This window comes from Petromyzon marinus, chromosome 52 (genome assembly GCF_048934315.1).
Source record: "Petromyzon marinus isolate PM22_M1 ecotype Great Lakes invasive population chromosome 52, UKy_Petmar_22M1.pri1.0, whole genome shotgun sequence".
NCBI classification, from domain to species: Eukaryota; Metazoa; Chordata; class Hyperoartia; order Petromyzontiformes; family Petromyzontidae; genus Petromyzon; species Petromyzon marinus.
In genome coordinates this window covers 9,126,437-9,153,811 of record NC_133718.1, presented here as the reverse complement: position 1 = coordinate 9,153,811, position 27,375 = coordinate 9,126,437, and the positions used below count along the sequence as shown (strand labels likewise).

The 27,375-nt window shown below is 48.4% G+C and overlaps 1 protein-coding gene across 1 annotated transcript; it reads left to right on the top strand.

Annotated features, from left to right (window-relative positions):
• Positions 1–773: 773 nt before the first annotated feature.
• Positions 774–4,144, top strand: LOC142931320 (survival motor neuron protein-like). The gene is made up of 2 exons (XM_076075211.1): positions 774–1,491; positions 2,961–4,144. The coding sequence occupies exons 1-2, from the start codon at positions 1,474–1,476 to the stop codon at positions 3,234–3,236; spliced, it is 294 nt and encodes a 97-aa protein (XP_075931326.1). The 5' UTR covers positions 774–1,473; the 3' UTR covers positions 3,237–4,144.
• The last annotated feature ends 23,231 nt before the right edge of the window (positions 4,145–27,375 follow it).

Sequence of the window (27,375 nt, the reverse complement as noted above, 5' to 3'; positions counted from 1 at the left end):
TGCTGAGCGTGCCGCGTGCTGAGCGTGCCGCGTGCTGAGCGTGCCGAGTGCTGAGCGTCGCACGTGCCGCGTGTTGAGCGTAGCACGTGCTGAGCGTGCCGCGTGCGGTCGATGTAGACTCAAAAGGGTCGTGGTGGTGATGGTGGTGGTGGTTGTGTGTCCTGTGTAGAGTGACGATTCTGACATTTGGCACGACGCAGCGCTCATCAAGGCGTATGACAAAGCCGTCACGTCCTTCAAGGTGAGTGTCTCCGACTTTGGATGTGAGCTCAACCGGTCCTGGGCCTCCCCTAGGTTGACTCAGCCACAAATGAGGACCAGGCGCGGTGTGTAAACATCGCCACTGTGGAGACAGGCGGCCGGGCGTGGTGCTGGCCACCCACCCCCTCGTGTGCTATGCCGGCCTTCGTAGGTGCTCGCTAACAGCACTTGCCCCAACAGTCTGTTAAGGCTATAAGGGGGGGGGTCTTTGTCTTTGTATCGCTTGTCTGTGTGTACTTGTGCACTTCGTATCTTTGTGTGCGTGTACATGGTTATATTTACATCTTGAGACACAACACCTGTTGCAAGGGATACCCGGGAAAGCCCGACAATATAACACACTTCGTGTGTCACGTGCACCACCAGTGGTTACAAAACTAATTTCTTTACGGCTACATTTTTGTTCTCCTTCCCCCACACCTCCGATTAGCATGATTGGCTACGTACGATGCGAAAGAAATTCAACATGCGCACACCTTCGAGTACTGTGTTATCATTCGATGGTAAGCGCCTTGCTCAAGTTGATTTGACTGTTTTTGTCTAAACGAACTTCCTCACCAGGCGGCGGAGAACGTGCACAGTGATACGTGCGCAGGTTGGAAACATGTCAGCCACAAATATGAATGGGGAAAATGGGCACACAGTGTTTTGACAGCATTGTTGCTAACTCAATAAGGCTGCATTATGCCTAGACTAGTTATAATAAATGGCACTCGACACTGTGCCATAGCAAAGTGACGTAGGATTTCTAAGAGCGCGCTTTTTTGAGTCGATGAGCCATTTTAAATGTCATGTAATGGCGTACATTCATACGCAGCGGGAATTGCTTCTAAATCCTCAAAATTATCCCAGAAAGTCACTCAAATTTGGTCGCTTGGTAAACCCCCCAAAATGCCTCTAAATCGAGCAACAAAATTGCTGAGTTGGCAACACTGTACGAGCCGTTCCAAAGTAGTACGTGTATGTACAGAAGCAGGTCTAGACACCCGGTCCTACACGTCTTAGAGCAGGGGTGGGTTACCTACGGCCCGTGACTTCGTCAGTGTATATGGCCGTGGCCACACGAAACCCAACCAACCTCAACTAACCGACCGTGTTCTTTCAGACAGCGCTCAAAAATGGCACCGCACTTGCGAGAGCCCCAAGACCTACGGGGAGACAAAGTCCGTGAACAAGCGGGCGAAGACACGGAGACGGCACAAGAGGAGCAGCATGTCGCCCTCCGACAAGGTAAATATCCTGAAGCAGAAGATTACTGGTGCTCTGGATGTGGCTGTCACGTTTATTTGCAAATGTAATTTATAACTTTGACCATTACCTGCGTGATGTTAATAGTTGTCCGATTTGTCGTGTCTGCTGTCCAACCTATATTGGCCTTTCCCCAATATTCTTCACAGGCCACCGCTTCTGGTGTTTGGCATTGTTGTGCTGCAGGGAAATCTCAGGGAGAAGGTCCATGAGGTTTGCTTCTCCCGACAAGCAAATTATTTCATGAGACCTCCTTTGCCAGTATTAAATTATGATAATAGGGTTTTCCCCTTTCTATTTTATTGCCAGAAAGGGGAAAGCCATATTATCATAAGCAAATTCTTCTTTTGCGTAGAAACCCCCCATGATTTCGTGAGAGAGTTGCTTCTGTCGAAATCCACTCTCAGTCTGTTTAGGCTCCACCGTGTGAGCCATTTGGAGCTGTAGCCAGATGCGAGCTCAGTGTTAATGTGCCATTTTATTGAGATACTACTACTGTGTGGTGTTATCTCGGTGTGGCCTGGGACTGTTTTGTTGTTTTTTGCTGCCTTGCCCAAGCTTGATAAATCGGATTCCTGTAATTAATAAATTCCTTTGTTTATATTTAGTGACTTGCTAACCATTTTCTTTATTTTTCACTCCTATCATTTCATTTGTATTGTTTGCTGTTGTACCTTTCTGACCTCCCCATTCTGGACCATCTGTGAAAATGAGCTTCATAGCTCATCGAATTCTTCCAGTCTAAATAAAGATTCTCATGTATGTATGTTGAACTACTTTCGCACCATATTCTTGGTTCTTTCGGTAAAGTCACGTAGAAGGGAAATAATAAAATAATAAAAATAAAACACTAAAATTCTCACGACGTTTCGCACCGTACATAGCCAACCGCGCTAGTCAGAGGTGCGGGGGAAGTACAAGAATCTGAACACAAAAATCACTTCTAAAGAAATTAGTTTTCAGTCTAGATGTAAAAGTGCGTAGCTCCAGTGGCTTCCTAATATCGGAAAGGAAGAGCGTTCCAGATGGCCGCAGAAGCGCATCTGAAAGTGCGAGCCAAAAGTTTGATGGTTAGCCAAACGGTCCCTTTGTGTGTTCCCCGCTGCGACGGCACTGAGAACAAGGAACACAAATCGTACGTAAGCATACACAGTCCTGCGGATGGCAATTTTCCTCAGCTAAATGCCGATGTCGAGGTCTTCCAGCCACGGGAGCTCTTCAGGAGAGAGTTAATGTAGTTTTGCTTTTCTTCCGTTGGTGGAGCGCAGACTACAGCGGTTTACTTTGTGGAGACTCGAGGCAGCCAGGCGTGGTGCTGGCCGCATTGCCGCCTTCTTGCGCCATGCCGTCCTTCGTAGGTGTGCCAACAGCGCTTGCTCCAGTGGCACGCGTCGGCTAGACGGGGTGAATCGTTGCCCGTCTCTGTGCCAACCTCTCGCGTGCCATTGGAGGCGGGCGACCTGTGCCAGGCTGCCTGGTCCGAGGACGGCGTGGTCTACGACGCCACGATCAAGTCGGTGGACGCCAGCGCCGGCACGTGCGTCATGGTCTTCACGGGCTACGGCAACGAGGATGAGCTGAAGCTCGCCGATCTTCTGCCGCCAGCGGCGGAGTCTGCCGCCCGCGCCGGCGGGGAGAGCGACGCGGCCGCGAGCTGCGACGCCGACGCGGCGTCCCGGGCCGGCAAGGTGAGCCGGGGCGGCGGGGCTGTGATGGATTCGGATTAATCGATTCGTTGAGAGTTGAGCTGCCTTTCCTGCTCAAAACATGCAATGGGGCAAATGTTCAATTACTCTGAGCCAGTGGTGCAAAAACCCGACCCCCCCCTCCCCAAGGCTTAAACTTGTAACTTTTCAAGACCAGTCCTGGGACCACATTGACCATCTTGCACAAACCAAAATGGCGATGTATGGTCAAACAACTCCCCCCCTCCATGACCCAATACGGCATGGTGAGACCTTCATCTTTCAAGAGGGTTTCATGAAGTGCTGTAAATTATAGCATAAATCATTCATTGCGGTGGAAAGGAAGTTTTTGATACATTTGTGAAGAAAAGCAGCCTAACCCCTAAACGTTGGCAGCTACGTGGCTCTCGCCAGGACGTGGACCCAGCCCGATGTTTTTTTCAGCCGTGTTACCGAGGGTGGAGGTGAGGAGGTGCCCTTCTGTTGCAGCGTAACAATACGAGTAGGTTGATCGGCAAGACGAAGATTTTTTTCTGCGTGGGGAATTAAAGCTGTGGAACGGCGTTGAACCAAATGCATTGCATTTGAAGAGAAGTAAAAACGTAAAGAAAACCCGTTTCATGAAGGCTATTTCGATCGATTTTTAAGTCAGATTTCAGACTCGTCTGCCACATGGTTTAGAATTCAAGAAGATCTTTGTCTTTTACGTGTGCCAATGGAAGCACAGTGGTGGTGTGGTTGAGTGCACTATGCCCCGAACCCGGCGACTTGAGTTCGACCAATAACAGTGGCTCATATCTAATCTTTTCCTGTGCCTCCCCTAGGTTGTCTCAGCCTTAAATAGTCACCTGGTGCTGTGTGTAAATATCCACATTTGAGGAAAGAAGGGCAGCCAAGCATTGTGCTGGCCAACCATCTCCATCGCGTGCCGTGCCGGCATTAATAGATGCTCTCAAACAGCATTTGCCCCAACAGTCTGTTAAAGGCTATGCGGGGGATCTCTGTCATTGTGGAAGTACATGCTGTGCCAACAATGCAGTGCGTCGTTTCAAGGCCCATATGTAATGTTATGTAAATACAGATATTTCCTCTTTAGAACGAACCACTAGCGAACCTGGAATGAAAAACTTAAACTGGACCTTGAGGAAACACATGACAGCGTCAATGTGTCGCTGTGTATATCTAATGGTTTATTTGAACAGGCATCCTAAACAAATGCTGAATTAAAACATGACACACAGGCAGGTACATGTGTACATTATTCATAGAATACAAAAGAAAAACCCATCAATGATTGGATGTTTGGCAGCGAGCACGATCGTTATATATGTAGGGTGGCTAAGGTAACCCGGACGCTGTGTGGAAGTATGCGAATCGACATGAGAATTAACGCCACTGCAGCTATGCTCGTAATAAACGGGCTGTCGTCATGAGCATGGTCCGTTATACGAGGTTAAGCCGTAGTCATTTAAGGAATGCAGAATCGCGCGAAAGCGTCTCTCCGATGTGCGTTCCCGTGTGTGCGCCGACGCCGCAGGAGAGTGCCCCCTCCGCCGACGACTACGAGATGCCAGGCAGACCCAAGGGTGGGCACGGAGCACGGAAGAAGGGTCACAAGCAGAAGCAGAGCGTCCCACCGTGGGCCTACCCGTCGCCACCCTTGTCCCATCCTCCCCCCTTCCCTGGCTTTCCACCTTACGTGAGCACATTCGCCTGCTGGGACACTTGAGCGTTGCCGTGTGTGTCATACGAATGAGCGAGTGTTGTTAGGCGAGGAATTAAAAGCGATTGTTACATGCCGACTAGAGCGGTTAATCGATCGGCAGGTCGCACATCGTGGGGGAAAGCGTGTGAAAGAGTAGGCCAAATACCCCCTAAAGCGGCTCTCAGTGTTACCACGTGATACATTACTCACAATACCCCCACAGTGTTACCACGTGATACATTACTCACAATACCACCACAGTGTTACCACGTGACTAGACTCAAGGTAACGAAAACAAATCGGATTAATTTATTTTCACGTAACTTTATTTTGAGTTGTATTCCCCATACAGTATATTTTTTACAGTGTTACAGGCAAATGTACAATTATTGTTATTTTTCTGCCAAACAATGCTTCCCTTTTTTGTTTAACCATAACACATTTTATAACACTTACAGGTATGTGCATTTAAATACAGTAAATTATCGCGTCCCGACTTACGAACCATTCAACTTATGAAGGGTCTTCAGGAACAGAACCCATTAGTAAGTCAGGCACTTGCGTGTGTGTGTGTCCATGTGTGTGTCCATGTGTGTGTGAGCGGTAGTGTAGCTGTTAGCGCGCTGCGCTATGAACCTGGCGACCCGGGTTCAATTCCCGCTCACGGCCAACAGTGACGATTATCTGAACCGGTCCCGGGCCTCCCCTAGGTCGACTCAGCCTCAAATGAGTACCTGGTGCGGTGTAAACATCACCACTGGGGAGACAAAGGCAGTCGGGCATGGTGCTGGCCACCCACCCACTCGTGTACCATTTCGGCCTTCATAGGTGCTCACTAACAGCACCTGCCCCTACAGTCTGTTTAGGCAAAATGGGGGATCTTTGTCTCTGTGTGAGGTGCGGTCGTGTAGGTTATACGTCCTTGCTAACAGCCCTTGTCCAAACAGTCTGTGAAGGCTATGCGGGGGTTCTTTGTCTTTTGCCTTTGTGATGTTTTAATTTGGGCTTTTTAACTTTTAAAATGAAATAGTTGAATGAACGAGGTTTCTGAGCCATAAAAATGAAAGTTTATTCGTCTTGGCAATGGCATTAGTGGCGGCGGTGTTGGCGTCATGGTGATGGCGTTGTTGGTGTTGGCGTTCGCGGCGTTGGGAGTGTCCGTGACATTGGTGGAGGTGCTGACGTTGACGTCTGCGGCACAAATCAGCTTCTCGTTCTCGTGACGCAGCCGTTGATTCTCCTTCTCTACGAGCCGGCTCTCCTCATGCAGCATCTGTGGATGCAGCACCATCGCTCTCTCCTGAAGCAGCATCTCTCGACGCAACGCCTCATTGTCCTTATGCGTCGCCGCCTCCCTCACCCTCAGGGTGGCGTTGTCATCTTCCACCGTGCTTGTTCTTTGACGCAGCTTCACGTTGTCCTCGCACAGCATGGCGCTGTAACGCTCGGTGTCGGATAGGTTACAGCTCCAACGACGCCACAGGAATATCTGGATCACAGCCATCATCACTATCGCAATGCCCATCAGCCGTGACACAACGCATGGCAGCGGGTCTATGTAGGGCTTTGTGCACAATGGAGTCGGGGTCGGGTAGTTGGCACTGTCTCCTTTATAATCGACCAATCCGGTAATGTGAATCAAGGTCAATATGACGAACGCCTTGACTCCATGCAGGAGCAACATCTTGCCACAGAAGCCAAGTTCGAGTGTGAGCATCGCATGTGAGCGTCACGTGTATTTATCCTGTGACGAATGTGACGTCATCGCCGGATGTGACGCGGTTAGAATCCGACACCGGCCGGGCACGTCAGCTGACCCCCCCAACCCCCCAAAAACATGGGGTCTGTGATGTCACAGACCGAGGTGCGCCTTATTTATTTATTTTAACTCGCGCGGTTTTTCGTGCAGCGCCCCTAGCGGGGAGGATAACGGTGGGGGGTGTGGGGACGGTAGGGGGGTCGGGAGCGCTGCCGCGGTGTACGCGTTGCTGTCGGCCATCTTACACAGGGAAAAGTTTCTCGCTTTTGCCAATCCCTGTGTCCCCTCACGGCATGGGGGGGACGGAGAGGTGAAGGGGGGGGCGTGTTGATGACGTCATCACCGGCTTTCCCGGTCACAACAACGGGCGACGCTTCCCTCACGTAAGATGGCCGCTGGTGACAATCGTTTGCGAGTTTGAAGTTGCAGGGCAGTTTTTTCTCGTCGCATTCCAGCGCCTTTCTCTTCTCTCTGAGGCAGCAAGACACGCGGCCTTCCACTGCCAATAACCACCAATGACAACCACCTCACGTGTCTCCTTGTTGTTGCAGTATTAATTACGTAAGGGACCGACAGCCTTGGCTTCTTCACCACCATCAACCGAGAGTGGTCTCTGGGAGTCGAGTTTCTTCTGGTAGAGGGCACAGCTCCAGATTAGTTCGAGTGTAAAATAAAAGTTGCCTACAACGAGCTGGCTAAGTGCGTGAGGGAGGGTGCACGGACTGGAGAAAACAACTGGGAATATGCATAACTTGTGCGGGTTTCACGACGCATTGATATTTACGCGACCCAAAACAAAACCTTTATTTTTATTTAAAGCTTTCGTGACTGCAGTGATTCATATTCTTGGTTCTTTTGGTAAAGTCACGTTGAAGGGAAACAATAAAATATATATAAAACAATAAAATTCTCACGACGTTTCGACTGCAACACAAGTAGTCATCAGGTGTGAAAACCAACGGCAAAAAACATTTTTTCAAATGTTTCTTGCCGTTTGTGTTGCAGTCGAAACGTCGTGAGAATTTTATTTTACATATATTTTATTGTTTCCCTTCAACGTGACTTTACCGAAAGAGCTAAGAATATGAATTACTGCAGTCACCAAAGCTTTAAATCAAAATTATTTTAATTAACAATTAATTTCTCCTACACAAGCAAGCCAGCATCAGGACTCAAGGTAACGAAAACAAAACGAATTTCTTTTTATGTTACTTTATTTTAAGTTGTATTTACCATACAGTACATTTTTTAGAGTGTTACATGCAAATATACAATAATTCTTATTTATAAGCTTAACAGTGCTTCCCTTTTTTTGTTTAACCATAACACATTTTATGACACCGACGGATATGTGCATTTAAATACAGTACATTATTGCTTCCCGACTGACAAACCATGCGGCTTACGAAGGGTCATCAGGAACAGAACCCATTAGTAAGTCAGGCACGTGCGTGTGTGTGCGTCCATGTGTGTGCATCCATGTGTGTGTGAGGAGTGGTCGTGTACGTCATACGTCCTTGCTAACAGCCATTATCCAAACAGTCTGTTAAGGCTATACGGGGGTCCTTTGTCTTTTGCCTCTATGTGGGTGATGTTTTTATTCGGGCTCTTAAACGTGTCAAATTGAAGCGTTTACGAAAGAAGTTTCTGAGACATCGAAATTTCAGCTTCTTGGTCTTGTTGGTGACGTTGGCGGTGGGGGTGTCAGTGGCGGCGATGGATCTCTAGACGCAACGCCTCTAGACGCAACGCCTCATTGTCTTTACGCGTCTCCGCCTCCCTGAACCTGAGGAATGCGTTGTCGTCTTCCACCGTGCTTCTTCTTTGACACAGCTTCATGTTTTCCTCGCACAGCATGGCGCTGTAACGCTCGGTGTTGGATAGGTTACAGCTCCAACGTCGCCACAGGAATATCTCGATCACAGCCATCATCACTATCGCAACGGCCATGAGCTGCTGTGACACAACGCATGGCAAGGGGTCTATGTTGGGCTTTGTGACCAATGGAGTCGGGGTCGGGTAGTTGGCACTGTCTCCTTTATAACCAACCAATCTGGTAATGTGAATCAAGGTCAACATGACAAACGCCTTGACCCCATACAGCAGCACCATCTTGACCACGCGTGTTGCCAGCGAGGAGCCAGTTGGAGTTGTGAGCGTCACGTGCGAGCGTCACGTGTATTTAGCCTGTGACGATTGCGACGTCATCGCCGGATGTGACGCGCAGGATGTGACGCTAAGAAATTCGATACCTGCCAGTGACGTCAGCTGACACCGCCCCCAACAATTATGTTTGTTACGTCACAGACCGAGGTTGCGCCCTAATTAATTATGAAACATTTTTATCACGCAGCGCCTATAGCGGTAGCGGGGAGGATAATGGCGGGGGGGGAGGAGGGGGCGCGGTCCGTAGCGCTGCCGCGGTGTACGCGTTCCTGTCGGCCATCTTACACAGGGAAGAGTTTCCCGCTTTGGCCCAATCCCCGTGTCCCGTTTCTTCGTGGGGGTGGGGAGTGGGGAGGTGAAGTGGTGACGTGTTGATGACGCCCATCGCCGGCTTTGCCATTCACAGCGGCGGGCGACGCTTCCCTTGCGTAAGATGGCCGCCGGCGGCGAGTCGCAGGTTTGCGGTGGCGGCGTTCAGGGCGCACATGGGGCGCGCGCTCCCTTCACTCGGAGGCAGCGAGAGAGGCGGCCTTCGATAAGCTCCGATAAACAACACCCAGCTAAAGCAGCGTGTCTCCTTGCTGCTGCTGTGTTCGTTACGTAAGGGAACCGGCCGGCTTGGCTTCACCACCACCACCGCCAACAACAACAACCACCACCTTCAGTCGCGCGCTTCTCCTGCGAGGTTTCAAAGCTCCTGGGGGGCCTCTTTGCGGGCCCGCTCGCTCGCTCGCGCCATCGTCCATGGCCGTGTCGCGGGGAGACGTCGTCTACCAGAAGGGGCAGGTGATGGACAAGTCGCGCCCGCTCCTCCTCCTCTCCCATACCCCCTCCTCTTTGTGCTCCACGTTTCCACTGCTGGACGAGGGCCTCTGCACACCCCGTGGGGTTTATTAACTTGACCATACTTCACCTCGCCTGCTCAGTGCGGGTTGGTGAGAGTAATGGGTAGCGTCAGTAGAGTCGTGGCTGTCGGATGCACTTCTTCTGTATGCTGTGCACCGCGAAGCAGAATGAACACGTTATTGACGTTATGTTATTGACGTTATGTTATTGACGTTATGTTATTGACGTTATGTTGTGTTATTGACGTTATGTTGTTGACGTTATGCTATTGACGTGTTGTGTTATTGACGTTATGTTGTTGTGTTATTGACGTTATGCTATTGACGTTATGTTGTTGACGTTATGTTATTGACGTTATGTTATTGACGTTATGTTGTTGTGTTATTGACGTTATGTTCTTCTTTGGTTCTTTCGGTAAAGTCACGTAGAATGAGAATAAAATAATAAATTGATAAAATAAAATAACACAATAATATTCTCACGACGTTTCGGCCACAACACAAGCGGCCTTCATCAGGTGAAGGGACGAGACTGTCTGGTAGGACAGCGCTGGAGTGAAAAAAGGCACGCTCAGATCACGACCTTTAAGCTGTGTCAGAAGAAACAAAGCGCCTTGACAAAGGAATTAGCATAGAATTTAGCATTGAAATGGCCGAGTGATTAGCTTGTGACTGGTCACAGAAATGGCTATGTTAAAGTTAAAGCATACACATCCGCAGAGGCACCCCTTGACAAAGGAATTAGCATATAATTTAGCATTGAAATAGCTAAGTTAAAGCATACACATCCGCAGAGGCACCCCTTGACAAAGGAATTAGCATAGAATTTAGCATTGCAATAGCTGAGTGATTAGCTTGTAACTGGTCACAGAAATAGCTATGTTAAAGTCAGAGCATACACATTCACCGAGGCACCTAGTATAAATCAAACAGGAGAATTTAGCATTGAAATAACTAGGCGAATTAAGCATTGAAATAACTGAGTGATTAGCTAGTGACTGGTCACAGAAATGGCTATGTTGAAGTCAAGGCCTACACAACTGAGCTATTCACAGTAACTGGGTATACAATGTATAATGAATACTATATAGTGAAACGATAAAAACTAAAGTTTAAATTACCTTAATATTATCAATAAACTCTATATTCTCCAATCAGCTAAGGTACCAACAATAAGTCGTTATATATCACAATGCTATATGGCGAAAAAATGGGTGGATTCTTACCCTCAACTTTAGCAACACGGATAGCTACGGGCCCCGTTCAGACGGACGAGTTCATCCAAGGTCGGAACAGAGGAGGGGGAAAGAGACAGCTGCGAGGCGCTATTATACTCCATTTTGTAAACCATACCATTAACCGTGGTGTGAGAGGTATTAAGAGTCAATGCTGGCGAAAGAGCTGCGGTCTGAAGGTCATCGTAAAATACAATTAATTAAGAACGGAAATGGTTTAAAACATCTTTCCAATGGTTACTAGGCCAGAATCCATCTTCTCGGTTGAAATTGTCTCTGTGCTTGTATATGTGAATGGCCTCATGAACGAATCTCTCATGGTAGCCGGTTGGTTTGCAAAGAACCTCTGTCTTGGAGAAGTCAATGTCATGTGAGCCCACTGAATTATAACAGTGATCTGCCACGGCAGAGGAGTTCGTCCTACCGTGTTTCAAGTCTGCTTTATGTCCACGGATGCGGTCCGAGATATGTCGTTTGGTTTCTCCAATGTAGCTACTACCACAGAGGCACTTTAGTTTGTAAACGCCCGGGTAACTGTATGTCTGGAACAGCATCTTTTACAGATGGAACTAGATCATGGATTTTATGTATTGTGTAGAATCGGACCTGGATCTTGTGTTTATTCAGAATTTTGGAGATCTTTTTAGTGACCCCTGCAATGTAGGGTAAGGTGATGGTTTTGAGTGGCTCCACAAGAGAATCCTTCATGATTGGAGTGATGGCTTTGCGGATCGTGTAGTCGGAGTAACCATTAGCCCTGAGAGCCTGGTGTACGTGCTTGAGTTCACTGGTAATGTGTTCCTGGTCGGAAATGCATTGGACTCTATGGTATAGAGTCTTGATGAGGGAGTTCTGGGATGGATGGTGGTGGGAATCCGGTTTCAAGTAAGCATCTGTATGGGTGGCTTTCCTGTAGACAGAGTGGCTCATTGAACCATCATGTCTCCTTTTAATTAAGAAATCCAAAAAGGGTAGTTTGCCATCTTTTTCGACCTCCATGGTAAATCTGATGGCTGGGTGTATGGAATTGATGTGGTCGTGGAATTGGTCTAGAGCAGGCTGGCCATGTGGCCAGATGACAAAGGTGTCATCCACGTACCTCTTCCATAAGGTCGGACGTAGAGTGGCAGTCTGGATGGCGTCAGTTTCAAATTTTTCCATGAATACGTTGGCTACAACCGGAGATAAGGGGGAGCCCATTGGGGTGCCCTCAGTTTGTTTGTAGAAAGTTCCATTCCAGGTGAAGTATGTGTTGGTTGAGCAATGTCTCACCAGGGGGGGTACATCAGTGTGCAGTCCTTGATGAACCAGGTCTTCAATGATAGCGATGGTGTCAGGTACCGGGACTTTGGTGAACAAGGACACCACATCAAAACTGACAAGCAGGTCGTCTAGGGACAGGGAAATGCCTTTGATTGTCGATACCAGGTGAGTAGAATTTAGTACCGCAGAGGTGGTTTTTCCAGTGAAAGGTCGCAGTATATCAGCAAGAAAACGTGCTAGTTTATAGGTGGGGGAGTTGATAGTAGAGACGATGGGACGAAGGGGTGTATCTTCTTTGTGTATCTTTGGAAGGCCATATAATCTTGGTGGTCTGGCAGCAGAGGGTTTCAACGAGAACTGTTTGGTCTCATCAATTAATGCTGTTGAATCAGAGATGATTTTGTTCGTTTTGGTTACCAGGCTGTTGGTGGGATCTCTTTTTATTTTTGTATAGCTGCCATCGTTGAGTAGTTCTTGAATTTTGTTGTTATATTCTGTTTTGTCCATGATGACAGTGGCATTGCCCTTGTCGGCTGAGAGGACGACAATATCATCCCTCTTTTTTAATTGAGATAATTCAAAACGTTCGTCTTTGCTGATGTTGCTGGGTGGCAACTTAGCGTTTTTGAGTGGTACAGCGATTTCAGATCTTGCTACGTCTGCAGCGATGGGACTCAAGCCCTTGAGTGCAACGTCGACATGGGCAATGATATAATTAACCGGTAAGTGTCTCGGTGTGACAGCAAAGTTTAGACCTTTAGCTAAAACGGATTTCAGACCATCAGAAATGGAACTGTTACTGCGATTAATTACGACTTTGTTGACGTCTATCTTTTCGGTGTGTGGGTCCAATTTTTTGCAGGAGAGGTGATTGAATTTGGAAATCAATATGTCCCTACATTTGGTCGACATAGTGGCAGCTGAAGAGGTAGTCATATTGTCTACATGTTTCCAATCCGATGTAGACATTGTTGCTGTCAATGTTAAGTGTGATTTGTAGAGTGTCTTGTCTAACTGATCGAGTTCGGTGCGTGTAAGTCTGATTTTTTCCGAGATAAGAGCGAAGCTAGTTCTAGCTAGAATTCGTTTTGCATTGAGAGAAGTTGCAACAGCAGAGGTTAGTGTAAATGCGGTTGGTATTACCTTAGAGTCGCGGCATCTCTTCAGAAAGGTGAGAGACTCGATTAGTTGATCCTTCTTATCCCAGAGTCTGTTGAATGATCTTAAGGATGTGTGAAATCCCTCCCCGTAGAGGCGGTTAAATTTCGATTTAAAGCTTTCGTGACTGCAAGGATTCTCTTGTGGAGCCACTCAAAACCATCACCTTACCCTACATTGCAGGGGTCACTAAAAAAATCTCCAAAATCCTGAATAAACACAAGATCCAGGTCCGATTCAACACAATACATAAAATCCATGATCTAGTTCCATCTGTAAAAGATGCTGTTCCAGACATACAGTACCCGGGCGTTTACAAACTAAAGTGCCTCTGTGGTAGTAGCTACATTGGAGAAACCAAACGACATATCTCGGACCGCATCCGTGAACATAAAGCAGACTTGAAACACGGTAGAACGAACTCCTCTGCCGTGGCAGATCACTGTTATAATTCAGTGGGCTCACATGACATTGACTTCTCCAAGACGGAGGTTCTTTGCAAACCAACCGGCTACCATGAGAGATTCGTTCATGAGGCCATTCACATATACAAGTACAGAGACAATTTCAACCGAGAAGATGGATTCTGGCTTAGTAACCATTGGAAAGATGTTTTAAACCATTTCCGTTCTTAATTCATTGTTTTTACGATGACCTTCAGACCGCAGCTCTTTCGCCAGCATTGACTCTTAATACCTCTCACACCACGGTTAATGGTATGGTTTACAACATGGAGTATAATAGCGCCTCGCAGCTGTCTCTCTCCCCCTCCTCTGTTCCGACCTTGGATGAACTCGTCCGTCTGAACGGGGCCCGTAGCTATCCGTGTTGCTAAAGTTGAGGGTGAGAATCCACCCATTTTTTCGCCATATAGCATTGTGATATATAACGACTTATTGTTGGTAGCTTAGTTGATTGGAGAATATAGAGTTTATTGATAACATTAAGGTAATTTATATTTTAGTTTTTTATTGGTTCACTATATAGTATTCATTATACATTGTATTGTATACCCAGTTACTGTGAATAGCTCAGATGTGTAGGCCTTGACTTCAACATAGCCATTTCTGTGACCAGTCACTAGCTAATCACTCAGTTATTTCAATGCTAAATTTGCCTAGTTATTCCAATGCAAAATTCTCCTGTTTGATTTATACTAGGTGCCTCGGTGAATGTGTATGCTCTGACTTTAACATAGCTATTTCTGTGACCAGTTACAAGCTAATCGCTCATCTATTTCAATGCTAAATTCTATGCTAATTCCTTTGTTAAGGGGTGCCTCTGCGGATGTGTATGCTTTAACTTAGCTATTTCAATGCTAAATTCTATGCTAATTCCTTTGTCAAGGGGTGCCTCTGCGGATGTGTATGCTTTAACTTTAACATAGCCATTTCTGTGACCAGTCACAAGCTAATCACTCGGCCATTTCAATGCTCAATTATATGCTAATTCCTTTGTCAAGGCGCTTTGTTTCTTCTGACACAGCTTAAAGGTCGTGATCTGAGCGTGCCTTTTTCACTCCAGCGCTGTCCTACCAGACAGTCTCGTCCCTTCACCTGATGAAGGCCGCTTGTGTTGTGGCCGAAACGTCGTGAGAATATTATTGTGTTATTTTATTTTATCAATTTATTATTTTATTCTCATTCTATGTGACTTTACCGAAAGAACCAAAGAAGATGAATCCTTGCAGTCACGAAAGCTTTAAATCGAAATTTGACGTTATGTTGTTGACGTTATGTTATTGACGTTATGTTATTGACGTTATGTTGTGTTATTGACGTTATGTTGCTGACGTTATGTTGTTGTGTTATTGACGTTATGTTGTTGACGTTATGTTCGCACGGTACGCGTGTACAGCGCTGTCTGCGCGTGCACGGTTGGGCTCACGTGCATTGTACAGTGACACTACAGTGCGGTGTGAATGAAGTCAACAGTGCACTACTTTGTGGCGAATCAACAGCGGTGGTCATATGCGAGTCGCCGCTCGCCGCCCTCGAAATGAGGAATTTCTACCACTGGCTCGGTATATAATTTCCTCTTGCTATCAGTTTCGACGGTGTACTTGCATTCAATTAACCTGCAAATTGCGTGTGTGTCAGCACTGTACGGAACTCGAGCCTTCACTCGTCCGCATTCACAGACCCGCTCTGGTACCAGCGTGGTGAAGTATGGTCAAAACAAGCGCCGCAATGCGCCGCGCCCTGGTACTGCAGTGGACGGACGTCACTTCTCTCGCACAGCGCTCCGGGTGTCGGGGAACGCCGTGGGTCTCGCCGCGTGCTGAGCGTGCCGCGTGCTGAGCGTGCCACGTGCGGCGTGTGCCGCGTGCTGAGCGTGTGCCGCGTGCTGAGCGTGTGGCACGTGCTGAGCGTGTGGCACGTGCTGAGTGTGCCGCGTGCTGAGCGTGGCACGTGCCGCGTGTTGAGCGTAGCACGTGCTGAGCGTGCCACGTGCGGTCGATGTCGACTCAAAAGGGTCGTGGTGGTGATGGTGGTGGTGGTTGTGTGCCCTGTGTAGAGTGACGATTCTGACATTTGGGACGACACAGCGCTCATCAAGGCGTATGACAAAGCCGTCACGTGCTTCAAGGTGAGTGTCTCAGACTCTGGCTGCGAGCTCAACCGGTCCTGGGCCTCCCCTAGGTCGACTCAGCCACAAATGAGGACCAGGCGCGGTGTGTAAACATCGCCACTGGGGAGACAAAGGCGGCCGGGCGTGGTGCTGACCACCCACCCCCTCGTGTGCTCTTCCAGCCTTTATAGGTGCTTGCTAACAGCACTTGCCCCAACAGTCTGTTAAGGCTATACGGGGGGGGGGGTCTTTGTATCGCTTGTCTGTGTGTACTTGTGCACTTCGTATCTCTGTGTGCGTGTACATGGTTATATTTACACCTTGAGACGCAACACACCTGTTGCAAGGGATACCCAGGAAAGCCCGACAATATAACACACTTCATGTGTCACGTGCACCACCAGTGGTTACAAAACTAATTTCTTCACGGCTACATTTTTGTTCTCCTTCCCCCACACCTCCGATTAGCATGATTGGCTACGTACGATGCGAAAGAAATTCAACATGCGTACATCTTCGAGTACTGTGTTATCATTCGATGGTAAGCGCCTTGCTCAAGTTGATTTGACTGTTTTTGTCTAAACGAACTTCCTCACCAGGCGGCGGAGAACGTGCACAGTGATGCGTGTGCAGGTTGGAAACATGTCGGCTACAAATATGAATGGGGAAAATGGGCACACAGTGGTTTGACAGCATTGTTGCTAACTCAATAAGGCTGCATTATGCCTAGACTAGTTATAATAAATGGCACTCGACATTGTGCCATAGCAAAGTGACGTAGGATTTCTAAGAGCGCGCTTTTTTGAGTCGATGAGCCATTTTAAATGTCATGTAATGGCGTACATTCATACGCAGCGGGAAATGCTTCTAAATCCTCAAAATTATCCCAGAAAGTCACTCAAATTTGGTCGCTTGGTAAACCCCCAAAAATGCCTCTAAATCGAGCAACAAAATTGCTGAGTTGGCAACACTCTACGAGCCGTTCCAAAGTAGTACGTGTATGTACAGAAGCAGATCGAGACACCCGGTCCTACACGTCTTAGAGCAGGGGTGGGTTACCTACGGCCCGTGACTACGTCAGTGTATATGGCCGTGGCCACACGAAACCCAACCAACCTCAACTAACCGCCCGTGTTCTTTCAGACAGCGCTCAAAAATGGCACCGCCACTTGCGAGAGCCCCAAGACCTACGGGGAGACAAAGTCCGTGAGCAAGCGGGCGAAGACACGGAAGACGGCACAAGAGGAGCAGCGTGTCGCCCTCCGACAAGGTAAATATCCTGAAGCAGAAGATTACTGGTGCTCTGGATGTGGCTGTCACGTTTATTTGCAAATGTGATTTATAACTTTGACCATTACCTGCATGATGTTAATAGTTGTCCGCTTTGTCGTGTCTGCTGTCCAACCTATATTGGTCTTTCACCAATATTCTTCACAGGCCACCGCTGCTGGTGTTTGGCATTGTAGTGCTGCAGGGAAATCTCAGGGAGAAGGTCCATGAGGTTTGCTTCTCCTGACAAGCAAATAATTTCATGAAACATCCTTTGCCAGTATTAAATTATGATAATAGGGTTTTCCCCTTTCAGTTTTATTGCCAGAAAGGGGAAAGCCATATTATCATAATCAAATTCTTCTTTTGCGTAGAAACCCCCCATGATTTCGTGAGAGAGTTGGTTCTGCCGAAATCCACTCTCAGTCTGTTTAGGCTCCACCGTGTGAGCCATTTGGAGTTGTAGCCAGATGCGAGCTCAGTGTTAATGTGCCATTTTATTGAGAGACTGCTACCGTGTGGTGTTATCTCGGTGTGGCCTGGGACTGTTTTGTTGTTTTTTGCTGCCTTGCCCAAGCTTGATAAATCGGACTCCCGTAATTAATAAATTTCTTTGTTTATATTTAGTGACTTGCTAACCATTTTCTTTATTTTTCACTCCTATCATTTCATTTGTATTGTTTGCTGTTGTACTTTGCTGAGCTCCCCATTCTGGACCATCTGTGAAAATGAGCTTCATAGCTCATCGAATTCTTCCAGTCTAAATAAAGATTCTCATGTATGTATGTTGAATTACTTTCGCACAATATTCTTGGTTCTTTCGGTAAAGTCACGTAGAGGGGAAATAAGAAAAGAATACAAATAAAACACTAAAATTCTCACGACGTTTCGCACCGTACATAGCCAAACGCGCTAGTCAGAGGTGCAGGGGAAGTACAAGAAACTGAAGACAAAAAGCAGTTCTAAAGAAATTAGTTTTCAGTCTAGATGTAAAAGTGCATAGCTCCAGTGCCTTCTTAATATCGGAAAGAAAGAGCGTTCTAGTTGGCCGCAGAAGCGAATCTGAAAGTGCACAGTGAAAAATCGAGCCAAAAGTTTGATGGTTAGCCAAACGGTCCCTTTGTGTGTTCCCCGCTGCGACAACACTGAGAACAAGGAACACAAATTGTACGTAAGCATACACAGTCCTGCGGATGGCAATTTTCCTCAGCTAAATGCCGATGTCGAGGTCTTCCAGCCACGGGAGCTCTTCAGGAGAGAGTTAATGCAGTTTTACTTTTCTTCCGTTGGTGGAGCGCAGACTACAGCAGTTTACTTTGTGGAGACTCGAGGCAGCCAGGCGTGGTGCTGGCCGCATCGCCGCCTTGTTGCGCCATGCCGTCCTCCGTAGGTGTGCCAACAGCGCTTGCTCCAGTGGCACGCGTCGGCTAGACGGGGTCAATCGTTGCCCATCTCTGTGCCAACCTCTCGCGTGCCAGTGGAGGCCGGGCGACCTGTGCCAGGCTGCTTGGTCCGAGGACGGCGTGGTCTACGACGCCACGATCAAGTCGGTGGACGCCAGCGCCGGCACGTGCGTCGTGGTCTTCACGGGCCACGGCAACGAGGATGAGCTGAAGCTCGCCGATCTTCTGCCGCCAGCGGCGGAGTCTGCCGCCGGCGCCGGCGGAGAGAGCGACGCGGCCGCGAGCTGTGACGCCGACTCAGCGTCCCGGGCCGGCAAGGTGAGTCGGGGCGGCGGGGCTGTGATGGATTCGGATGAATGGATTCGTTGAGAGTTGAGCTGCCTTTCCTGCTCAAAACATGCAATGGGGCAAATGTTCATTTGCTGTGAGCCAGTGGTGCAAAAACCCGACCCCCCCCCCCCTCCCCCAAGGCTTAAACTTGTAACTTTTCAAAACCAGTCCTGGGACCACATTGACCATCTTGCACAAACCAAAATGGCGATGTATGGTCAAACAACTCCCCCCCCATGACCCAATACGGCATGGTGAGACCTTCATCTGTCAAGAGGGTTTCATGGAGGGCTGTAAATTATGGCATAATTCTTTCATTGTGGTGGAAAGGAAGCTTTTGATACATTTGTGAAGAAAAGCAGCCTAACCCCTAAACGTTGGCAGCTACGTGGCTCTCGCCAGGACGTGGACCCAGCCCGATGTTTTATTCGGCCATGTTACCGAGGGTGGAGGTGAGGAGGTGCCCTTCTGTTGCAGCGTAACAATACGAGTAGGTTGATTAGCAAGACGAAGATTTTTTTCTGCGTGGGGAATTAAAGATGTGGAGCATCGTTGAACCAAATACATTGCATTTGAAGAGAAGTAAAACCATGAAGAAAACCCGTTTCATGAAGGCTATTTCGATCGATTTTTAAGTCAGATTACAAACTCGTCTGCCACGTGGTTTATAATTCAAGAAGATCTTTGTCTTTTACGTGTGCCATTGGAAGTACAGTGGTGGTGCGGTTCAGTGCACTACGCCCCGAACCCGGCAACTTGAGTTCGACCAATGACAGTGGCTAATATTTAATCTTTTGCTGTGCCTCCCGTAGGTTGCCTCAGCCTTAAATAGTCACCTGGTGCTGTGTGTAAATATCCACATTTGAGGAAACAAGGGCAGCCAAGCATTGTGCTGGCCAACCATCTCCATCGCGTGCCGTGCCGGCATTAATAGATGCTCTCAAACAGCATTTGCCCCAACAGTCTGTTAAAGGCTATGCGGGGGATCTCTGTCATTGTGGAAGTACATGCTGTGCCAACAATGCAGTGCGTAGTTTCAAGGCCCATATCTAATGTTATGTAAATACAGATATTACCTCTTTAGAACGAACCACTAGCGAACCTGGAATGAAAACTTAAACTGGACCTTGAGGAAACACGTGACAGCGTCAATGTGTCGCTGTGTATTTGTAATGGTTTATTTGAACAGGCATCCTAAACAAATGCTAAATTAAAACATGACATACAGGCAGGTACATGTGTACATTATTCATAGAATACAAAAGAAAAACCCATCAATGATTGGATGCTTGGCAGCGAGCACGATCGTTATATATGTAGGGTGGCTAAGGTAACCCGGACGCTGTGTGGAAGTATGCGAATCGACACGAGAATTAACGCCACTGCAGCTATGCTCGTAATAAACGGGCTGTCGTTATGAGCATGGTCCGTTATACGAGGTCAAGCCGTAGTCATTTAAGGAATGCAGAATCGCGCGAAAGCGTCTCTCCGATGTGCGTTCCCGTGTGTGTGCCGACGCCGCAGGAGAGTGCCCCCTCCGCCGACGACTACGAGATGCCAGGCAGACCCAAGGGTGGGCACGGAGCATGGAAGAAGGGTCACAAGCAGAAGCAGAGCGTCCCACCGTGGGCCTACCCGTCGCCACCCTTGTCCCATCCTCCCCCCTTCCCTGGCTTTCCACCTTACGTGAGCACATTCGCCTGGTGGGACACTTGAGCGTTGCCGTGTGTGTCATACGAATGAGCGAGTGTTGTTAGGCGAGGAATTAAAAGCGATTGTTACATGCCGACTAGAGCGGTTAATCGATCGGCAGGTCGCACATCGTGGGGGAAAGCGTGTGAAAGAGTAGGCCAAATACCCCCTAAAGCGGCTCTCAGTGTTACCACGTGATACATTACTCACAATACCCCCACAGTGTTACCACGTGATACATTACTCACAATACCACCACAGTGTTACCACGTGACTAGACTCAAGGTAACGAAAACAAATCGGATTCATTTATTTTAACGAAACTTTATTTTGAGTTGTATTCCCCATACAGTATATTTTTTACAGTGTTACAGGCAAATGTACAATTATTGTTATTTTTATGCCTAACAATGCTTCCCTTTTTTGTTTAACCATAACACATTTTATAACACTTACAGGTATGTGCATTTAAATACACTTAATTATCGCGTCTTGACTTACGAACCATTCGACTTATAAAGGCTGTTCAGGAACAGAACCCATTAGTAAGTCAGCCACTTGTGTGTGTGTGTCCATGTGTGTGTCCATGTGTGGGGAGCAATAGTGTAGCGGTTAGCGCGCTGCGCTATGAACCTGGCGACCCGGGTTCGATTCCCTCTCACGGCCAACACCAGTGACGATTATCTGAACCGGTCCCGGGCCTCCCCTAGGTCGACTCAGCCTCAAATGAGTACCTGGTGCGGTGTAAACATCGCCACTGGGGAGACAAAGGCAGTCGGGCGTGGTGCTGGCCACCCACCCACTCGTGTACCATTTCGGCCTTCATAGGTGCTCGCTAACAGCACTTGCCCCTACAGTCTGTTAAGGCAAAACGGGGGATCTTTGTCTTTGTGTGAGGAGCGGTCGTGTAGGTTTTACGTTCTTGCTAACAGCCCTTGTCCAAACAGTCTGTGAAGGCTATGCGGGGGTTCTTTGTCTTTTGCCTTTGTGTGTGATGTTTTAATTCGGGCTTTTTAACTTTTAAAATGAAATAGTTGAATGAAAGAGGTTTCTGAGCCATAAAAATGAAAGTTTATTCGTCTTGGCAATGGCATTAGTGGCGGCGGTGTTGGCATCGTGGTGATGGCGTTGTTGGTGTTGGCGTTCGCGGCGTTGGGAGTGTCCGTGACATTGGTGGAGGTGCTGACGTTGACGGCTGCGGCACGAATCAGCTTCTCATTCTCGTGACGCAGCCGTTGATTCTCCTTCTCTACGAGCCGGCTCTCCTCATGCAGCATCTGTGGATGCAGCACCATCGCCCTCTCACGTGTATTTATCCTGTGACGAATGTGACGTCATCGCCGGATGTGATGCGGTTAGAATCCGACACCGGCCGGGCACGTCAGCTGACCCCCCCCCCCCCCCCCCCAAAAATGGGGTCTGTGACGTCACAGACCGAGGTGCGCCTTATTTATTTATTTTAACTCAAGCGGTTTTTCGTGCCGTGCCCCTAGCGGTAGCGGGGAGGATAACGGTGGGGGGTGGGGGGACGGTACGGGGGGTCGGGAGCGCTGCCGCGATGTACGCGTTGCTGTCGACCATCTTACACAGGGAAAAGTTTCTCGCTTTTGCCAATCCCTGTGTCCCCTCACGGCGTGGGGGGAGGGAGAGGTGAAGGGGGGGGGGGCGTGTTGAAGACGTCATCGCCGGCTTTCCCGTTCACAACAACGGGCGACGCTTTCCTCACGTAAGATGGCCGCTGGTGACAATCGTTTGCGAGTTTGAAGTTGCAGGGCAGTTTTTTTTCTCGTCGCATTCCAGCGCCTTTCTCTTCTCTCTGAGGCAGCAAGACACGCGGGCTTCCACTGCCAATAACCACCAATGACAACCAACTCACGTGTCTCCTTGTTGTTGTTGCAGTATTAATTACCTGAGGGACCGACAGCCTTGGCTTCTTCACCACCATCAACCGAGAGTGGTCTATGGGAGTCGAGTTTCTTCTGGTAGAGGGCACAGCTCCAGATTAGTTCGAGTGTAAAATAAAAGTTGCCTACAACGAGCTGGCTAAGTGCGTGAGGGAGGATGCACGACTGGAGAAAACAATTGGGAATATGCACAACTTGTGCGGGTTTCACGACGTATTGATATTTACGCCACCCAAAACAAAACCTTTCTTTTTTTATTTAAAGCTTTCGTGACTGCAGTGATTCATATTCTTGGTTCTTTCGGTAAAGTCACGTTGAAGGGAAACAAAATATGTATAAAACAATCAAAATTCTCACGACGTTTCGACCATAACAGAAACGGTCATCATCAGGTGTGAAAATGTTCTTACCGTTGGTTTTCACAGCTGATGATGACTGCTTGTGTTGCAGTCGAAACGTCGTGAGAATTTTTATTGTTTTATATATATTATTACTTTATTGTTTCCCATCAACGTGACTTTACCGACAGAGCTAAGAATATGAATTACTGCAGTCACCAAAGCTTTAAATCAAAATTCTTCTTTTAATTAACAATTAATTTCTCCTACACAACCAAGCCAGCATCAGGACTCAAGGTAACGAAAACAAAACGAATTTATTTTCATGTTACTTTATTTTAAGTTGTATTTACCATACAGTACATTTTTTAGAGTGTTACATGCAAATATACAATAATTCTTATTTATAAGCTTAACAGTGCTTCCCTTTTTTTGTTTAACTATAACACATTTTATGACACCGACGGATATGTGCATTTAAATACAGTACATTATTGCTTCCCGACTGACAAACCATTCGACTTACGAAAGGTCCTCGGGAACAGAACCCATTAGTAAGTCAGGCACGTGCGTGTGTGTGCGTCCATGTGTGTGTGAGGAGTGGTCGTGTACGTCATACGTCCTTGCTAACAGGCATTATCCAAACAGTCTGTTAAGGCTATACGGGGGTCCTTTGTCTTTTGCCTTTATGTGGGTGATGTTTTTATTCGGGCTCTTAAACGTGTCAAATTGAAGCGTTTACGAAAGAAGTTTCTGAGACATCGAAATTTAAGCTTCTTGGTCTTGTTGGTGACGTTGGCGGTGGGGGTGTCAGTGGCGGCGATGGAGGCGGTAGCGTCATCAGCGTCGGCGTTCGAGGCGGTGGGAGCGTCTGCGGCATTGGTGGACGATGTGGTGTTGGCTGTGGCAGCAAAGGAGGTCTCCTCGTTAGTCGTGATAGCGGCGGTGGTGGCGTCATCGGCGTCGGCGTTCGCGGCGGTGGGAGCGTCGGCGGCATTGGCGGAGACGTTGGCCGTGGCGGCGTGGGCGGCTGCGGCACGAATCAGCTTCTCGTTCTCGTGACGCAGCCGTTGATTCTCCTTCTTTACGATCCAGTTCTGTTCACACAGCATCTGTTGATTCAGCACCATTGCGTTATCCCGAAGCAGTATCTCTAGACGCAACGCCTCATTGTCTTTACGCGTCTCCGCCTCCCTGAACCTAAGGAATGCGTTGTCGTCTTCCACCGTGCGTCTTCTTTGACGCAGCTTCACGTTTTCCTCGCACAGCATGGTGCTGTAACGCTGGGTGTTGGATAGGTTACAGCTCCAACGTCGCCACAGGAATATCTGGATCACAGCCATCATCACTATCGCAACGGCCATGAGCTGCTGTGACACAACGCATGGCAAGGGGTCTATGTTGGGCTTTGTGACCAATGGAGTCGGGTAGTTGACACTGCCTCCTCCTTTGTAGTCAACCAGTCTGGAAAAGTGAATCAAGAGCAACGCGACAAACGGTATGACTACATGCAGGAGCAGCATCTTGCCACGACGTGTTGCCAACGCGAAGCCAGTTCGGGTGTGAAACTCGCGTGTGAGCGTCACGTGTGTATTAAGCCTGTGACGATTGCGACGTCATCGCCGGATGTGACGCGCTGACCCCGCCCCCAAACCGGATGAATGACGTCACAGACCGACCCGCGCCCTTATTATTTATTTATTTGCCTCGCGCGGCGTCTCGCGCAGCGCCCCTAGCGGTAGCGGGGAGGTTAACGGTGGGGGGGGGGGCAAACGGGGGGAGGTGGAGGGGCGTGTTGAAGACGTCATCGCCGGATTTCCCGTTCACCACAACGGGCGACGCTTCCCTCACGTAAGATGGCCGCTGGTGACAATCGTTTGCGAGTTTGAAGTTGCAGGGCAGTTTTTTTCTCGTCGCATTCCAGCGCCTTTCTCTTCTCTCTGAGGCAGCAAGACACGCGGCCTTCCACTGCCAATAACCACCAATGACAACCAACTCACGTGTCTCCTTGTTGTTGCAGTATTAATTACGTAAGGGACCGACAGCCTTGGCTTCTTCACCACCATCAACCGAGAGTGGTCTCTGGGAGTCGAGTTTCTTCTGGTAGAGGGCACAGCTCCAGATTAATTCGAGTGTAAAATAAAAGTTGCCTACAACGAGCTGGCTAAGTGCGTGAGGGAGGATGCACGACTGGAGAAAACAACTGGGAATATGCACAACTTGTGCGGGTTTCACGACGCATTGATATTTACGCGACCCAAAACAACACCTTTATTTTTATTTAAAGCTTTCGTGACTGCAGTAATTCATATTCTTGGTTCTTTTGGTAAAGTCACGTTGAAGGGAAACAATAAAATATATATAAAACAATAAAATTCTCACGACGTTTCGACTGCAACACAAGTAGTCATCATCAGGTGTGAAAACCAACGGCAAAAAACATTTTTTCAAATGTTTCTTGCCGTTTGTGTTGCAGTCGAAACGTCGTGAGAATTTTATTATATATATTTTATTGTTTCCCTTCAACGTGACTTTACCGAAAGAGCTAAGAATATGAATTACTGCAGTCACCAAAGCTTTAAATCAAAATTCTTTTAATTAATTTCTCCTACACAACCAAGCCAGCATCAGGACTCAAGGTAACGAAAACAAAACGAATTTCTTTTTATGTTACTTTATTTTAAGTTGTATTTACCATACAGTACATTTTTTAGAGTGTTACATGCAAATATACAATAATTCTTATTTATAAGCTTAACAGTGCTTCCCTTTTTTTGTTTAACCATAACACATTTTATGACACCGACGGATATGTGCATTTAAATACAGTACATTATTGCTTCCCGACTGACAAACCATGCGGCTTACGAAGGGTCATCAGGAACAGAACCCATTAGTAAGTCAGGCACGTGCGTGTGTGTGCGTCCATGTGTGTGTGAGGAGTGGTCGTGTACGTCATACGTCCTTGCTAACAGCCATTATCCAAACAGTCTGTTAAGGCTATACGGGGGTCCTTTGTCTTTTGCCTCTATGTGGGTGATGTTTTTATTCGGGCTCTTAAACGTGTCAAATTGAAGCGTTTACGAAAGAAGTTTCTGAGACATCGAAATTGAAGCTTCTTGGTCTTGTTGGTGACGTTGGCGGTGGGGGTGTCAGTGGCGGCGATGGAGGCGGTAGCGTCATCAGCGTCGGCGTTCGAGGCGGTGGGAACGTCTGAGGCGTTGGTGGACGATGTGGTGTTGGCCGTGGCAGCAAAGGAGGTCTCCTCGTTAGTCGTGATAGCGGCGGTGGTGGCGTCATCGGCGTCGGCGTTCGCGGCGGTGGGAGCGTCCGCGGCATTGGCGGTGACGTTGGCCGTGGCGGCGTGGGCGGCTGCGGCACGAATCAGCTTCTCGTTCTCGTGACGCAGCCGTTGATTCTCCTTCTTTACGAGCCAGTTCTTTTCACGCAGCATCTGTGGATTCAGCACCATTGCGTTCTCCCGAAGCAGTATCTCTAGACGCAACGCCTCATTGTCTTTACGCGTCTCCGCCTCCCTGAACCTGAGGAATGCGTTGTCGTCTTCCACCGTGCTTCTTCTTTGACACAGCTTCATGTTTTCCTCGCACAGCATGGCGCTGTAACGCTCGGTGTTGGATAGGTTACAGCTCCAACGTCGCCACAGGAATATCTCGATCACAGCCATCATCACTATCGCAATGGCCATGAGCTGCTGTGACACAACGCATGGCAAGGGGTCTATGTTGGGCTGTGTGACCAATGGAGTCGGGGTCGGGTAGTTGGCACTGTCTCCTTTATAACCAACCAATCCGGTAATGTGAATCAAGGTCAACATGACAAACGCCTTGACCCCATACAGCAGCACCATCTTGACCACGCGTGTTGCCAGTAAGGAGCCAGTTGGAGTTGTGAGCGTCACGTGCGAGCGTCACGTGTATTTAGCCTGTGACGATTGCGACGTCAGCGCCGGATGTGACGCACAGGATGTGACGCTTAGAAATTCGATACCTGCCAGTGACGTCAACTGACACCGCCCCCAACAATTATGTTTGTTACGTCACAGACCGAGGTTGCGCCCTAATTAATTATAAAACATTTTTATCGCGCGGCGTCTCGCGCAGCGCCTATAGCGGTAGCGGGGAGGATAATGGCGAGGGGGGGAGACGGGGAAGAGGGGGCGCGGTCCGTAGCGCTGCCGCGGTGTACGCGTTCCTGTCGGCCATCTTACACAGGGAAGAGTTTCCCGCTTTGGCCCAATCCCCGTGTCCCGTTTCTTCGTGGGGATGGGGAGTGGGGAGGTGAAGTGGTGACGTGTTGATGACGCCCATCGCCGGCTGTCCCATTCACTGCGGGGGGCGACGCTTCCCTTGCGTAAGATGGCCGCCGGCGGCGAGTCGCAGGTTTGCGGTGTTCAGGGCGCACATGGGGCGCGCGCTCCCTTCACTCGGAGGCAGCGAGAGAGGCGGCCTTCGATAAGCTCCGATAAACAACACCCAGCTAAAGCAGCGTGTCTCCTTGCTGCTGCTGCTGTTGTGTTCGTTAC